The sequence below is a fragment of the Eurosta solidaginis genome, chromosome 3 (genome assembly GCF_040869045.1).
Source record: "Eurosta solidaginis isolate ZX-2024a chromosome 3, ASM4086904v1, whole genome shotgun sequence".
Classification (NCBI taxonomy): Eukaryota; Metazoa; Arthropoda; class Insecta; order Diptera; family Tephritidae; genus Eurosta; species Eurosta solidaginis.
This window is the reverse complement of record NC_090321.1, coordinates 64,612,196-64,630,820: the sequence shown is the minus strand read 5'-3', so window position 1 is coordinate 64,630,820 and position 18,625 is coordinate 64,612,196. Positions and strand designations below refer to the sequence as shown.

The following is an 18,625-nucleotide window of genomic DNA, read 5'->3' as shown; positions in this document are numbered from 1 at the left end:
AAAGGCAAAAGAGCATAAATGAGATAACTTCGTGTGTGTATATAAAGAGCGATTTTTTTTTCAATGCAAAGCACAAACCAGTTTCTGACCGAAAAAAAATCGTGTGAGTGCTCAGATTTAAAAGCAATGCTTAACGAGTAGGACGTGTGTCGCTTGTGAATAATGTCTGTCGAAGAAGAATTTAGCGAGGTTTTTCAAACATATTTCTGTGAAAACGAAGAGAATTATGATGATGTTGGTATCAATTACGAGGACGAACTACAAGCATTGTTCCAAGCTGGAGGTCAAATGGAAATGGATGAAAATATCATCTCCAGAACACTTCTAAGCAAGTTAGGACTTTCTAGTTTTCACCACGTGAAACAGCGTCTCAAAAGCTATCGAAACCAGAAAAAAAGTGGAAAATTTTTTTGAGTCATAAGCCACTTTTTCATAGGCCGGGTCACATATATTTAATAGAAATATCTAAAACCCTTTAACTTGAGCTTTACCTTCATAAGGTTATTATAGAAACATAATTTAAAACAAACATTTTTCTTTCTTTTTTGAAACGCCTATATTAGCTTCACCTGTATGTATGTATGTAATTTACCATATTTTTATTAAATTAAATTAATGCCTGTTATATGTGTAAGTATTTAAGGCGTGCATATTCACTTCGTATTAACCTTACACAATTTCAAAACAAAACGCTTCTTCAGTCATCTTTAAATGAAAATTTGCTGAGTTTCTCTTCGATATCGTTGACGCGACAACGTACTTCCGGTGTTGGGTCCTTTTGGAAATTTGCCAAATTTTCTTCAAAAGTGGTTTTAACCAATGTCAGATTTTTCTTGTCTTTGGCATCCGTTAAACGTTTAATAATCACTAATACAATATTAAGAGACTCCTTTTTGAGACCTGTGTGCGGAAGCGCTAAAAAAAACACGTAAACAAAAAATTTTCAAATTAGAACTACAATTTAAATTTCATAAATTTTCAATTTACTTACTTGACGCATAAATCACCGCTGACAGCACTTGATTACAGATTTTCTCTACAATCATATCGCGTGTCTCGCAATTATCCATCTTTACTTTCTTCTCTTTGTTAATCTCCAATGTGGGCGGTGCACTATCGCTTGCAAAAACGCATAAACGTTCAACAAACTTGCATAGAGCACCTAACAAACTCACTTGAACAGGACGTGTACTGGTGCGCAAGCACAACAAACAACGTTCCACAAATTGCATTTGATATTTGTATTGAGTCTCGACACCATTTTTGGGCCATGATTTTCCCAACGTCTCGCATACGGTTTCTTTGAGCTTATTGAAAATGGTGGCGCGTTTGTTGCGTTCATCGGCGCTTAAGGTCTTTTCGCCAACAGCTTCGTTATCATCTTTACGTAATTCCTTCTCTTCGAGCAAATACCAAATCATGTCGTATACCTATTTAGTAAATGTGATAAAAGGGAAAATTTAGTTCTTTCAAACAAATAATTTAAGACCGAAAAATTAAAACTAAGGACTATTGTTTGAAATACAGCTACAACAGCAGTCAGTATACCAAAACAATAGCGACAAAGAAAGTTAGCAGACGCCAACACGAACAGGCTAGATAAAACGAAACTGTGATTACACCCAAATCAAATAGCGAACTTTAGCAATTACACAGGCCGACAAAATTTAACCATCATTCAGACGCAGAAACCAGACTATATATTCCCGAAGGCTTATGATGCGCTGAATCCAAATCTGGCCTCAGAATTGCTCTATCAGTTCTGGTTTTCGAGATATCGTAACATAAAAGTGCAAAAAACACCGTTTTTGCCCATATTTGAGGTTATGTAGCCTTGCAGATGTTTTCTTTCATCAAAATTAAAGGATGGCATCTTTAAATACACGTCTTCTTTCAAATGGCGTTGAGTTTGCTCAAATATAATTTTTTCCGCTGAGATATCGCATTTTGAAATTTTCATGTTTCTAATCGCACATAACGCTTATCTACTTATCCTTTTTGGGGCTTTAAAGTACTTTCATTCAAATAAATTTGTTGGAAACAGCTGTTTTTTAAATTTTTAGTTTATTTTTTTTAGATGTGTAAAAATTAAAATTATTTGTTTGCTTGTAAATTGTGATTTTCAGGTGTAGGAAAATTTAGAAACATGAAAATTTCAAAATGCGATATCTCACCGAAAATATGATATTTGAGCAAACTCAACGCCATTTGAAAGAAGAAGACTTGTATTTAAAGATGCCATCCTTTAATTTTGATGAAAGAAAACATCTGAAAGGCTACATAACCTCAACTATGGGCAAAAACGGCGTTTTTTGCACTTTTAGGTTAGGATATCTGGAAAACCAGAGCTGATAGAGCAATTTTGAGGCCAAATTTTGATTCATCGCATCAAAATCCTTCGAAAATATATAGTCCGGTTTCTGGGTCTGAGATGCTGTCGGGCTGTTTTATTATTATTATAATTATTAGGCCTCGATGCACTGCGACCTTTATTTAGATCTTAATGTATATGGGGACTTGTAATGTACTTAGGTACCTCTTAAGGCTTTTTCCTACATATCACTTAGGGATTAAGAGTCACGCCACCCACCTAGATGGGAGTTTGAATATGAATCGGCGTTTCATCCTAAATCTCACAACAGCGACAAATTTGTGTATCGGAGAGATTTGCTTAGGCGATATCGTAGACTACAGTGTCCCGTATAGTACCCACTGAGAGTTCGTTGTTGTTGTTGTTGTGTGCTTCGCTCCATCCAATAGGTTCGACCAAGGACGCAACAACAGCCCTTGGTCGGGAAAAATACCAAGTCGCTCCGGTACATAGAACCGACTGCTTTGGGAAGCGACTGAGAGTTCGTAGGTCATCTCTGCTAAGATGAATGAGTTTGATTAATTATCTCGTTGCTGGAAGTATATACATACAATTTGGCCTCTCTTTGCCCAGGCTGCTGTTGTTGTTGTTGTAATAGCGATAAGGACACTCCCCGAAGGTGTTGGGCAGTGTTCTCAATTTTGATGCTACTTTGCTGGATGTAGACGTATCGGATTTACCATTGAAATGGTTGCGCTGCAAAACCCTTTGACCCAGTTTGGTATTTTAGTCGCCTCATGCGACAAGCTTACCTGCCGCAGGTGTATTCTAAGCTCCCTAGCCGGCTGGGGGTTTTTGCCTTGGTCCAGTGTTGTGTTTTGCAGTTCTTATAGTTTTCCTAGTGTGTGCCTTTTAGAGTCCACAGAAAGGATCTGCACCATAGAATGCTGCTAAAGCTAGGCAGCATGCCTGTTCATTACCGTCATATCCCTGATGCCCGGGAGCCCATTGTAACAAAACCTTGTTTTTTACTCGCAGATCATTTAAAACTTCAATGCATTCAACCTCCAGCTTAGAAGTAATTTTGTTGTCTGACATAATGAGGTTACTCCTCGAGGATAAGCGGGGTAGCATTCCATTGGTATCGATTTCTTCAAATACGGCCCGTTTTTCCGTAATCCAAACTTGATCCATGCGTGGACCAGATCTCTTAGTCAGGGTCAGCATATGGGTTCCCTGTTTCTCCGTGAGATATATCATGTATATGCCCTGTCATGTTTCCGCTCTTTAGCTCGGAGATATTTTGAAGTCTTACTGCAGCGATTGTTGCGTCTTTCTCTATTAGAATAGAGAAGGGAGACCTTCCCACTAAGGCACTAAGTGCATCAACAGGGAGTGTGTGGTCTTCAGCCACAAAACTAGGCAAGCATAGGTTACTATTTGAGATAGCCTCAATGTTTTGCCATAGATGCGAAGAAAGGTTTTATTGCTTTGTAACCCATAGGTATTTTGCATATATTGAAAATCAGATTTTGGTGCCACCCATGCATGGATAGTTTTCATCTCCGGGTAAAAGGTTGTTTCAATTTTTCCCCAATTATTAAATAAATTGATTTTTAATCTCCTTTTAGAGAGATCGATTCTCATTTACATTTCGGTTAACAAGTCCCGGTTTCGGTTAGAGTTTTAGTTAAATTTTCAGTCTCTGCTTCGAGTTTAATTTGGCTTATAGCTTATTTTCTCCTTTCGCACAGATTTCGGTCTTTTCTCGTTTCGGGTTTCGCCTTTGATGCATATCCACATTCGTATTCGGTTCCGTTTCGTTTATTGGATTCCGGATCGGTCGCTGATTCGGCTAACGGTTTAGATTGTTTTTTATACCTTTCATGAAAATGAAATGGTATATTAATTTCGTCACGAAACCCAAAATTGTAAGTCCTTAAAGGAAAATAGATAGACCCACCATTAAACTGTTGATGAGTGCTATAGTACAGGATAATTTTCATACAACTGGTACGTGGACCCGGGTACCCCTAGAATGTGTTTATACAATATGGATATCAAATGAAAGCTGTTGATGAGTGCTATAGTACAGGATAATTTTCATACAACTGGGACGTGGACCCGGGTACCCCTAGAATGTGTTTATACAATATGGATATCAAATGAAAGCTGTTGATGAGTGCTATAGTACAGGATAATTTTCATACCCCTGGGTGACTAGGGTCTCGAGATATAGTACAAAACGTGGACCCGGGTACCCCTAGAATGTGTTTATACAATATGGATATCAAATGAAAGCTGTTGATGAGTGCTATAGTACAGGATAATTCTCATACAACTGGGAGGCTAGGGTCTCGAAATATAGCCCAAAACGTGGACCCGGGTACCCCTAGAATGTGTTTATACAATATAGATATCAAATGAAAGCTGTTGATGAGTGCTATAGTACAGGATAATTCTCATACAACTGGGAGGCTAGGTTCTCGAGATATAGCCCAAAACGTGGACCCGGGTACCCTTAGAATGTGTTTATACAATATGGATATCAAATGAAAATTGTTGATGCTATAGTACAGGATAATTTTCATACAACTGGGAGGCTAGGGTCTCGCCCAAAACGAGGACCCGGGTACCACTAGAATGTGTTTATACAATGTGGATATCAAATAAAAGCTGTTGATGAGTGCTATAGTACAGGATAATTCTCATACACTTGTGAGGCTAGGGTCTCGAGATATAGCCCAAAGCGTGGACCCAGGTACCCCTAGAATGTGTTTATACAGTATGGATATCAAATAAAAGCTGTTGATGAGTGCTATAGTACAGGATAATTTTCATACAACTGGGAGGCTAGGGTCTCGCCCAAAACGAGGACCCGGGTACCCCTAGAATGTGTTTATACAATGTGGATATCAAATAAAAGCTGTTGATGAGTGCTATAGTACAGGATAATTCTCATACACTTGTGAGGCTAGGGTCTCGAGATATAGTCCAAAACGTGGACCCGGGTACCCCTAGAATGTGTTTATACAATATGGATATTAAATGAAAGCTGTTGATGAGTGCTATAGTACAGGATAATTTTCATACAACTGGGAGGCTAGGGTCTCGAAATATAGCCCAAAGCGTGGACCGAGGTACCCCTAGAATGTGTTTATACAATATGGATATCAAATGAAAGCTGTTGATGAGTGCTATAGTACAGGATAATTTTCATACAACTGGGAGGCTAGGGTCTCGAGATATAGCCCAAAACGTGGACCCGAGTACCCCTAGAATGTGTTTATACAATATGGATATCAAATGAAAGCTGTTGGTGAGTGCTATAGTACAGGATAATCTTCATACAACTGGGAGGCTAGGGTCTCGAGATATAGTCCAAACGTGGACCCGGGTACCCCTAGAATGTGTTTATACAATATGGATATCAAATGAAAGCTGTTGGTGAGTGCTATAGTACAGGATAATTTTCATACAACTGGGAGGCTAGGGTCTCGAGATATAGTCCAAAACGTGGACCCGGGTACCCCTAGAAGGTGTTTATACAATATGGATATCAAATGAAAGCTGTTGGTGAGTGCTATAGTACAGGATAATTTTCAGACAACTGGGAGGCTAGGGTCTCGAGATATAGTCCAAAACGTGGACCCGGGTACCCCTAGAATGTGTTTATACAATATGGATATCAAATGAAAGCTGTTGCTGAGTGCTATAGTACAGCATAATTTTCATACAACTGGGAGGCTAGGGTCTCGCCCAAAACGTGGACCCGGGTACCCCTAGAATGTGTTTACACAATGTGGATATCAAATGAAAGCTGTTGGTGAGTGCTATAGTACCGGATATTTTTCATACAACTGGGAGGCTAGGGTCTCGAGATATAGTCCAAAACGTGGACCCGGGTACTCCTAGAATGTGTTTATACAATATGGATATCAAATGAAAGCTGTTGGTGAGTGCTATAGTACAGGATAATCTTCATACAACTGGGAGGCTAGGGGCTCGAGATATAGTCCAAACGTGGACCCGGGTACCCCTAGAATGTGTTTATACAATATGGATATCAAATGAAAGCTGTTGGTGAGTGCTATAGTACAGGATAATTTTCATACAACTGGGAGGCTAGGGTCTCGAGATATAGTCCAAAACGTGGACCCGGGTACCCCTAGAATGTGTTTATACAATATGGATATCAAATGAAAACTGTTGGTGAGTGCTTTAGTACAGGATAATTTTCAGACAACTGGGAGGCTAGGGTCTCGAGATATAGTCCAAAACGTGGACCAGGGTACCCCTAGAATGTGTTTATACAATATGGATATCAAATGAAAGCTGTTGCTGAGTGCTATAGTACAGCATAATTTTCATTCAACTGGGAGGCTAGGGTCTCGCCCAAAACGTGGACCCGGGTACCCCTAGAATGTGTTTATACAATGTGGATATCAAATGAAAGCTGTTGGTGAGTGCTATAGTACAGGATATTTTTCATACAACTGGGAGGCTAGGGTCTCGAGATATAGTCCAAAACGTGGACCCGGGTACTCCTAGAATGTGTTTATACAATATGGATATCAAATGAAAGCTGTTGGTGAGTGCTATAGTACAGGATAATTTTCATACAACTGGGAGGCTAGGGTCTCGAGATATAGTCCAAAACGTGGACCCGGGTACCCCTAGAACGTGTTTGTACAATATGGATATCAAATGAAAGCTGTTGGTGAGTGCTATAGTACAGGATAATTCTCATACAACTGGGAGGCTAGGGTCTCGAGATATAGCCCAAAACGTGGACCCGAGTACCCCTAGAATGTGTTTATACAATATGGATATCAAATGAAAGCTGTTGGTGAGTGCTATAGTACAGGATAATCTTCATACAACTGGGAGGCTAGGGTCTCGAGATATAGTCCAAACGTGGATCCGGGTACCCCTAGAATGTGTTTATACAATATGGATATCAAATGAAAGCTGTTGGTGAGTGCTATAGTACAGGATAATTTTCATACAACTGGGAGGCTAGGGTCTCGAGATATAGTCCAAAACGTGGACCCAGGTACCCCTAGAATGTGTTTATACAATATGGATATCAAATGAAAGCTGTTGGTGAGTGCTATAGTACAGGATAATTTTCATACAACTGGGAGGCTAGGGTCTCGAGATATAGCCCAAAGCGTGGACCCAGGTACCCCTAAAATGTGTTTATACAGTATGGATATCAAATAAAAGCTGTTGATGAGTGCTATAGTACAGGATAATTTTCATACAACTGGGAGGCTAGGGTCTCGCCCAAAACGTGGACCCAGGTACCCCTAGAATGTGTTTATACAATGTGGATATCAAATGAAAGCTGTTGATGAGTGCTATAGTACAGGATAATTCTCATACACTTGTGAGGCTAGGGTCTCGAGATATAGTCCAAAACGTGGACCCGGGTACCCCTAGAATGTGTTTATACAATATGGATATTAAATGAAAGCTGTTGATGAGTGCTATAGTACAGGATAATTTTCATACAACTCGGAGGCTAGGGTCTCGAGATATAGCCCAAAGCGTGGACCGAGGTACCCCTAGAATGTGTTTATACAATATGGGTATCAAATGAAATCTGTTGATGAGTGCTATAGTACAGGATAATTTTCATACAACTGGGAGGTTAGGGTCTCGAGATATAGCCCAAAACGTGGACCCGAGTACCCCTAGAATGTGTTTATACAATATGGATATCAAATTAAAGCTGTTGGTGAGTGCTATAGTACAGGATAATCTTCATACAACTGGGAGGCTACGGTCTCGAGATATAGTCCAAACGTGGACCCGGGTACCCCTAGAATGTGTTTATACAATATGGATATCAAATGAAAGCTGTTCGTGAGTGCTATAGTACAGGATAATTTTCATACAACTGGGAGGCTAGGGTCTCGAGATATAGTCCAAAACGTGGACCCGGGTACCCCTAGAATGTGTTTATACAATATGGATATCAAATGAAAGCTGTTGGTGAGTGCTATAGTACAGGATAATTTTCATACAACTGGGAGGCTAGGGTCTCGAGATATAGTCCAAAACGTGGACCCGGGTACCCCTAGAATGTGTTTATACAATATGGATATCAAATGAAAGCTGTTGGTGAGTGCTATAGTACAGGATAATTTTCATACAACTGGGAGGCTAGGGTCTCGAGATATAGTCCAAAACGTGGACCCGGGTGCCCCTAGAATGTGTTTATACAATATGGATATCAAATGAAAGCTGTTGCTGAGTGCTATAGTACAGCATAATTTTCATACAACTGGGAGGCTAGGGTCTCGCCCAAAACGTGGACCCGGGTACCCCTAGAATGTGTTTATACAATGTGGTTATCAAATGAAAGCTGTTGGTGAGTGCTATAGTACAGGATATTTTTCATACAACTGGGAGGCTAGGGTCTCGAGATATAGTCCAAAACGTGGACCCGGGTACTCCTAGAATGTGTTTATACAATATGGATATCAAATGAAAGCTGTTGGTGAGTGCTATATTACAGGATAATTTTCATACAACTGGGAGGCTAGGGTCTCGAGATATAGCCCAAAGCGTGGACCGAGGTACCCCTAGAATGTGTTTATATGGATATCAAATGAAAGCTGATGATGAGTGCTATAGTACAGGATAATTTTCATACAACTGGGAGGCTAGGGTCTCGAGATATAGCCCAAAACGTGGACCCGAGTACCCTTAGAATGTGTTTATACAATATGGATATCAAATGAAAGCTGTTGGTGAGTGCTATAGTACAGGATAATCTTCATACAACTGGGAGGCTAGGGTCTCGAGATATAGTCCAAAACGTGGACCCGGGTACCCCTAGAATGTGTTTATACAATATGGATATCAAAAGAAAGCTGTTGGTGAGATCTATAGTACAGGATAATTTTCATACAACTGGGAGGCTAGGGTCTCGAGATATAGTCCAAAACGTGGACCCGGGTGCCCCTAGAATGTGTTTATACAATACGGATATCAAATGAAAGCTGTTGGTGAGTGCTATAGTACAGGATAATTTTCATACAACTGGGAGGCTAGGGTCTCGAGATATAGTCCAAAACGTGGACTATAGTAAAGAATAATTTTCATACAACTGGGAGGCTAGGGTCTCGAGATATAGTCCAAAACGTGGACCCGGGTACCCCTAGAATGTGTTTATACAATATGGATATCAAATGAAAGCTGTTGGTGAGTGCTATAGTACAGGATAATTTTCATACAACTGGGAGGCTAGGGTCTCGAGATATAGTCCAAAACGTGGACCCGGGTACCCCTAGAATGTGTTTATACAATATGGATATCAAATGAAAGCTGTTGGTGGGTGCTATAGTACAGGATAATTTTCATACAACTGGGAGGCTAGGGTCTCGAGATATAGTCCAAAACGTGGACCCGGGTGCCCCTAGAATGTGTTTATACAATATGGATATCAAATGAAAGCTGTTGGTGAGTGCTATAGTACAGGATAATTTTCAGACAACTGGGAGGCTAGGGTCTCGAGATATAGTCCAAAACGTGGACCCGGGTACCCCTAGAATGTGTTTATACAATATGGATATCAAATGAAAGCTGTTGGTGAGTGCTATAGTACAGGATAATTTTCATACAACTGGGAGGCTAGGGTCTCGAGATATAGTCCAAAACGTGGACCCGGGTACCCCTAGAATGTGTTTATACAATATGGATATCAAATGAAAGCTGTTGGTGAGTGCTATAGTACAGGATAATTTTCAGACAACTGGGAGGCTAGGGTCTCGAGATATAGTCCAAAACGTGGACCCGGGTACCCCTAGAATGTGTTTATACAATATGGATATCAAATGAAAGCTGTTGGTGAGTGCTATAGTAAAGAATAATTTTCATACAACTGGGAGGCTAGGGTCTCGAGATATAGTCCAAAACGTAGACCCGGGTACCCCTAGAATGTGTTTATACAATATGGATATCAAATGAAAGCTGTTGGTGAGTGCTATAGTACAGGATAATTTTCATACAACTGGGAGGCTAGGGTCTCGAGATATAGTCCAAAACGTGGACCCGGGTACCCCTAGAATGTGTTTATACAATATGGATATTAAATGAAAGCTGTTGATGAGTGCTATAGTACAGGATAATTTCCATACAACTGGGAGGCTAGGGTCTCGAGATATAGCCCAAAGCGTGGACCGAGGTACCCCTAGAATGTGTTTATACAATATGGATATCAAATGAAAGCTGTTGATGAGTGCTATAGTACAGGATAATTTTCATACAACTGGGAGACTGGGTCTCGAGATATAGCCCAAAACGTGGACCCGAGTACCCCTAGAATGTGTTTATACAATATGGATATCAAATGAAAGCAGTTGGTGAGTGCTATAGTACAGGATAATCTTCATACAACTGGGAGGCTAGGGTCTCGAGATATAATCCAAACGTGGACCCGGGTACCCCTAGAATGTGTTTATGCAATATGGATATCAAATGAAAGCTGTTGGTGAGTGCTATAGTACAGGATAATTTTCAGACAACTGGGAGGCTAGGGTCTCGAGATATAGTCCAAAACGTGGACCCGGGTACCCCTAGAATGTGTTTATACAATATCGATATCAAATCAAAGCTGTTGCTGAGTGCTATAGTACAGCATAATTTTCATACAACTGGGAGGCTAGGGTCTCGCCCAAAACGTGGACCCGGCTACCCCTAGAATGTGTTTATACAATGTGGATATCAAATGAAAGCTGTTGGTGAGTGCTATTGTACAGGATATTTTTCATACAACTGGGAGGCTAGGGTCTCGAGATATAGTCCAAAACGTGGACCCGGGTACTCCTAGAATGTGTTTATACAATATGGATATCAAATGAAAGCCGTTGGTGAGTGCTATAGTACAGGATACTTTTCATACAACTGGGAGGCTAGGGTCTCGAGATATAGTCCAAAACGTGGACCCGGGTACCCCTACAACGTGTTTATACAATATGGATATCAAATGAAAGCTGTTGGTGAGTGCTATAATACAGGATAATTCTCATACAACTGGGAGGCTAGGGTCTCGAGATATAGCCCAAAACGTGGACCCGAGTACCCCTAGAATGTGTTTATACAATATGGATATCAAATGAAAGCTGTTGGTGAGTGCTATAGTACAGGATAATCTTCATACAACTGGGAGGCTAGGGTCTCGAGATATAGTCCAAACGTGGACCCGGGTACCCCTAGAATGTGTTTATACAATATGGATATCAAATGAAAGCTGTTGGTGAGTGCTATAGTACAGGATAATTTTCATACAACTGGGAGGCTAGGGTCTCGAGATATAGTCCAAAACGTGAACCCGGGTACCCCTAGAATGTGTTTATACAATATGGATATCAAATGAAAGCTGTTGGTGAGTGCTATAGTACAGGATAATTTTCATACAACTGGAAGGCTAGGGTCTCGAGATATAGCCCAAAGCGTGGACCCAGGTACCCCTAGAATGTGTTTATACAGTATGGATATCAAATAAAAGCTGTTGATGAGTGCTATAGTACAGGATAATTTTCATACAACTGGGAGGCTAGGGTATCGCCCAAAACGTGGACCCGGGTACCCCTAGAATGTGTTTATACAATGTGGATATCAAATGAAAGCTGTTGATGAGTGCTATAGTACAGGATAATTCTCATACACTTGTGAGGCTAGGGTCTCGATATATAGTCCAAAACGTGGACCCGGGTACCCCTAGAATGTGTTTATACAATATGGATATTAAATGAAAGCTGTTGATGAGTGCTATAGTACAGGATAATTTTCATACAACTGGGAGGCTAGGGTCTCGATATATAGTCCAAAACGTGGACCCGGGTACTCCTAGAATGTGTTTATACAATATGGATATCAAATGAAAGCTGTTGGTGAGTGCTATAGTACAGGATAATTTTCATACAACTGGGAGGCTAGGGTCTCGAGATATAGCCCAAAGCGTGGACCGAGGTACCCCTAGAATGTGTTTATATGGATATCAAATGAAAGCTGTTGATGAGTGCTATAGTACAGGATAATTTTCATACAACTGGGAGGCTAGGGTCTCGAGATATAGCCCAAAACGTGGACCCGAGTACCCCTAGAATGTGTTTATACAATATGGATATGAAATGAAAGCTGTTGGTGAGTGCTATAGTACAGGATAATCTTCATACAACTGGGAGCCTAGGGTCTCGAGATATAGTCCAAACGTGGACCCGGGTACCCCTAGAATGTGTTTATACAATATGGATATCAAATGAAAGCTGTTGGTGAGTGCTATAGTACAGGATAATTTTCATACAACTGGGAGGCTAGGGTCTCGAGATATAGTCCAAAACGTGGACCCGGGTACCCCTAGAATGTGTTTATAAAATATAGATATCAAATGAAAGCTGTTGGTGAGTGCTATAGTACAGGATAATTTTCATACAACTGGGAGGCTAGGGTCTCGAGATATAGTCCAAAACGTGGACCCGGGTACTCCTAGAATGTGTTTATACAATATGGATATCAAATGAAAGTTGTTGGTGAGTGCTATAGTACAGGATAATTTTCATACAACTGGGAGGCTAGGGTCTCGAGATATAGTCCAAAACGTGGACCCGGGTGCCCCTAGAATGTGTTTATACAATATGGATATCAAATGAAAGCTGTTGGTGAGTGCTATAGTACAGGATAATTTTCATACAACTGGGAGGCTAGGGTCTCGAGATATAGTCCAAAACGTGGACCCGGGTACCCCTAGAATGTGTTTATACAATATGGATATCAAATGAAAGCTGTTGGTGAGTGCTATAGTACAGGATAATTTTCAGACAACTGGGAGGCTGGGTCTCGATATATAGTCCAAAACGTGGACCCGGGTACCCCTAGAATGTGTTTATACAATATGGATATCAAATGAAAGCTGTTGGTGAGTGCTATAGTACAGGATAATTTTCATACAACTGTGAGGCTAGGGTCTCGAGATATAGTCCAAAACGTGGACCCGGGTACCCCTAGAATGTGTTTATACAATATGGATATCAAATGAAAGCTGTTGGTGAGTGCTATAGTACAGGATAATTTTCATACAACTGGGAGGCTAGGGTCTCGAGATATAGTCCAAAACGTGGACCCGGGTACCCCTAGAATGTGTTTATACAATATGGATATCAAATGAAAGCTGTTGGTGAGTGCTATAGTACAGGATAATTTTCATACAACTGGGAGGCTAGGGTCTCGAGATTTAGTCCAAAACGTGGACCCGGGTACGCCTAGAATGTGTTTATACAATATGGATATCAAATGAAAGCTGTTGGTGAGTGCTATAGTACAGACAGGATAATATTCATACAACTGGGAGGCTAGGGTCTCGAGATATAGTCCAAAACGTGGACCCGGGTGCCCCTAGAATGTGTTTATACAATATGGATATCAAATGAAAGCTGTTGGTGAGTGCTATAGTACAGGATAATTTTCAGACAACTGGGAGGCTAGGGTCTCGAGATATAGTCCAAAACGTTGACCCGGGTACCCCTAGAATGTGTTTATACAATATGGATATCAAATGAAAGCTGTTGATGAGTGCTATAGTACAGGATAATTTTCATACAACTGGGAGGCTAGGGTCTCGATATATAGGCCAAAACGTGGACCCGGGTACCCCTAGAATGTGTTTATACAATATGGATATCAAATGAAAGCTGTTGGTGAGTGCTATAGTACAGGATAATTTTCATACAACTGGGAGGCTAGGGTCTCGAGATATAGTCCAAAACGTGGACCCGGGTGCCCCTAGAATGTGTTTATACAATATGTATATCAAATAAAAGCTGTTGATGAGTGCTATAGTACAGCATAATTTTCATACAACTGGGAGGCTAGGGTCTCGCCCAAAACGAGGACCCGGGTACCCCTAGAATGTGTTTATACAATGTGGATATCAAATAAAAGCTGTTGATGAGTGCTATAGTACAGGATAATTCTCATACACTTGTGAGGCTAGGGTCTCGAGATATAGTCCAAAACGTGGACCCGGGTACCCCTAGAATGTGTTTATACAATATGGATATCAAATGAAAGCTGTTGGTGAATGCTATAGTACAGGATAATCTTCATACAACTGGGAGGCTAGGGTCTCGAGATATAGTCCAAACGTGGACCCGGGTACCCCTAGAATGTGTTTATACAATATGGATATCAAATGAAAGCTGTTGGTGAGTGCTATAGTACAGGATAATTTTCATACAACTGGGAGGCTAGGGTCTCGAGATATAGTCCAAAACGTGGACCCGGGTACCCCTAGAATGTGTTTATACAATATGGATATTAAATGAAAGCTGTTGATGAGTGCTATAGTACAGGATAATTTTCATACAACTGGGAGGCTAGGGTCTCGATATATAGTCCAAAACGTGGACCCGGGTACTCCTAGAATGTGTTTATACAATATGGATATCAAATGAAAGCTGTTGGTGAGTGCTATAGTACAGGATAATTTTCATACAACTGGGAGGCTAGGGTCTCGAGATATAGCCCAAAGCGTGGACCGAGGTACCCCTAGAATGTGTTTATATGGATATCAAATGAAAGCTGTTGATGAGTGCTATAGTACAGGATAATTTTCATACAATTGGGAGGCTAGGGTCTCGAGATATAGCCCAAAACGTGGACCCGAGTACCCCTAGAATGTGTTTATACAATATGGATATGAAATGAAAGCTGTTGGTGAGTGCTATAGTACAGGATACTTTTCATACAACTGGGAGGCTAGGGTCTCGAGATATAGTCCAAAACGTGGACCCGGGTACCCCTAGAACGTGTTTATACAATATGGATATCAAATGAAAGCTGTTGGTGAGTGCTATAGTACAGGATAATTCTCATACAACTGGGAGGCTAGGGTCTCGAGATATAGCCCAAAACGTGGACCCTAGTACCCCTAGAATGTGTTTATACAATATGGATATCAAATGAAAGCTGTTGGTGAGTGCTATAGTATAGGATAATTTTCATACAACTGGGAGGCTGGGTCTCGAGATATAGCCCAAAACGTGGACCCGAGTACCCCTAGAATGTGTTTATACAATATGGATATCAAATGAAAGCTGTTGGTGAGTGCTATAGTATAGGATAATTTTCATACAACTGGGAGGCTGGGTCTCGAGATATAGCCCAAAACGTGGACCCGAGTACCCCTAGAATGTGTTTATACAATATGGATATCAAATGAAAGCTGTTGGTGAATGCTATAGTACAGGATAATCTTCATACAACTGGGAGGCTAGGGTCTCGAGATATAGTCCAAACGTGGACCCGGGTACCCCTAGAATGTGTTTATACAATATGGATATCAAATGAAAGCTGTTGGTGAGTGCTATAGTACAGGATAATTTTCATACAACTGGGAGGCTAGGGTCTCGAGATATAGTCCAAAACGTGGACCCGGGTACCCCTAGAATGTGTTTATACAATATGGATATCAAATGAAAGCTGTTGGTGAGTGCTATAGTACAGGATAATTTTCAGACAACTGGGAGGCTAGGGTCTCGAGATATAGTCCAAAACGTGGACCCGGGTACCCCTAGAATGTGTTTATACAATATGGATATCAAATCAAAGCTGTTGCTGAGTGCTATAGTACAGCATAATTTTCATACAACTGGGAGGCTAGGGTCTAGCCCAAAACGTGGACCCGGGTACCCCTAGAATGTGTTTATACAATGTGGATATCAAATGAAAGCTGTTGGTGAGTGCTATAGTACAGGATATTTTTCATACAACTGGGAGGCTAGGGTCTCGAGATATAGTCCAAAACGTAGACCCGGGTACTCCTAGAATGTGTTTATACAATATGGATATCAAATGAAAGCTGTTGGTGAGTGCTATAGTACAGGATACTTTTCATACAACTGGGAGGCTAGGGTCTCGAGATATAGTCCAAAACGTGGACCCGGGTACCCCTAGAACGTGTTTATACAATATGGATATCAAATGAAAGCTGTTGGTGAGTGCTATAGTACAGGATAATTCTCATACAACTGGGAGGCTAGGGTCTCGAGATATAGCCCAAAACGTGGACCCTAGTACCCCTAGAATGTGTTTATACAATATGGATATCAAATGAAAGCTGTTGGTGAGTGCTATAGTACAGGATAATCTTCATACAACTGGGAGGCTAGGGTCTCGAGATATAGTCCAAACGTGGACCCGGGTACCCCTAGAATGTGTTTATACAATATGGATATCAAATGAAAGCTGTTGGTGAGTGCTATAGTACAGGATAATTTTCATACAACTGGGAGGCTAGGGTCTCGAGATATAGTCCAAAACGTGGACCCGGGTACCCCTAGAATGTGTTTATACAATATGGATATCAAATGAAAGCTGTTGGTGAGTGCTATAGTACAGGATAATTTTCATACAACTGGAAGGCTAGGGTCTCGAGATATAGCCCAAAGCGTGGACCCAGGTACCCCTAGAATGTGTTTATACAGTATGGATATCAAATAAAAGCTGTTGATGAGTGCTATAGTACAGGATAATTTTCATACAACTGGGAGGCTAGGGTCTCGCCCAAAACGTGGACCCGGGTACCCCTAGAATGTGTTTATACAATGTGGATATCAAATGAAAGCTGTTGATGAGTGCTATAGTACAGGATAATTCTCATACACTTGTGAGGCTAGAGTCTCGAGATATAGTCCAAAACGTGGACCCGGGTACCCCTAGAATGTGTTTATACAATATGGATATTAAATGAAAGCTGTTGATGAGTGCTATAGTACAGGATAATTTTCATACAACTGGGAGGCTAGGGTCTCGATATATAGTCCAAAACGTGGACCCGGGTACTCCTAGAATGTGTTTATACAATATGGATATCAAATGAAAGCTGTTGGTGAGTGCTATAGTACAGGATAATTTTCATACAACTGGGAGGCTAGGGTCTCGAGATATAGCCCAAAGCGTGGACCGAGGTACCCCTAGAATGTGTTTATATGGATATCAAATGAAAGCTGTTGATGAGTGCTATAGTACAGGATAATTTTCATACAACTGGGAGGCTAGGGTCTCGAGATATAGCCCAAAACGTGGACCCGAGTACCCCTAGAATGTGTTTATACAATATGGATATGAAATGAAAGCTGTTGGTGAGTGCTATAGTACAGGATAATCTTCATACAACTGGGAGGCTAGGGTCTCGAGATATAGTCCAAACGTGGACCCGGGTACCCCTAGAATGTGTTTATACAATATGGATATCAAATGAAAGCTGTTGGTGAGTGCTATAGTACAGGATAATTTTCATACAACTGGGAGGCTAGGGTCTCCAGATATAGTCCAAAACGTGGACCCGGGTACCCCTAGAATGTGTTTATAAAATATAGATATCAAATGAAAGCTGTTGGTGAGTTCTTTAGTACAGGATAATTTTCATACAACTGGGAGGCTATGGTCTCGAGATATAGTCCAAAACGTGGACCCGGATGCCCCCAGAATGTGTTTATACAATATGGATATCAAATGAAAGCTGTTGGTGAGTGCTATAGTACAGGATAATTTTCAGACAACTGGGAGGCTAGGGTCTCGAGATATAGTCCAAAACGTTGACCCGGGTACCCCTAGAATGTGTTTATACAATATGGATATCAAATGAAAGCTGTTGATGAGTGCTATGGTACAGGATAATTTTCATACAACTGGGAGGCTAGGGTCTCGAGATATAGGCCAAAACGTGGACCCGGGTACCCCTAGAATGTGTTTATACAATATGGATATCAAATGAAAGCTGTTGATGAGTGCTATAGTACAGGATAATTCTCATACAACTGGGAGGCTAGGGTCTCGAGATATAGCCCAAAACGTGGACCCGGGTACCCCTAGAATGTGTTTATACAATATAGATATCAAATGAAAGCTGTTGATGAGTGCTATAGTACAGGATAATTTTCATACAACTGGGAGGCTAGGTTCTCGAGATATAGCCCAAAACGTGGACCCGGGTACCCTTAGAATGTGTTTATACAATATGGATATCAAATGAAAATTGTTGATGCTATAGTACAGGATAATTTTCATACAACTGGGAGGCTAAGGTCTCGAGATATAGCCCAAAACGTGGACCCGGGTACCCCTGGAATGTGTTTATACAATATAGATATCAAATGAAAGCTGTTGATGAGTGCTATAGTACAGGATAATTTTCATACAACTGGGAGGCTAGGGTCTCGAGATATAGCCCAAAGCGTGGACCCAGGTACCCCTAGAATGTGTTTATACAATATGGATATCAAATGAAAGCTGTTGGTGAGT

General features: G+C 40.9%; 1 protein-coding gene across 1 annotated transcript in view; it reads right to left on the bottom strand.

Moving 5' to 3' along the window:
- Positions 1–531: 531 nt before the first annotated feature.
- LOC137243847 (proteasome-associated protein ECM29 homolog) overlaps positions 532–18,625 on the bottom strand; it is a 47,543-nt gene continuing 29,449 nt past the window's right edge. Inside the window, exons 20-21 of the mRNA XM_067772054.1 lie at positions 992–1,430; positions 532–915 (exon numbers count right to left, since the gene is read on the bottom strand). Coding sequence (XP_067628155.1) covers positions 698–915; positions 992–1,430 — 657 coding nt within the window. The 3' untranslated portion in view covers positions 532–697. The remainder of the gene's footprint in view (positions 916–991; positions 1,431–18,625) is intronic.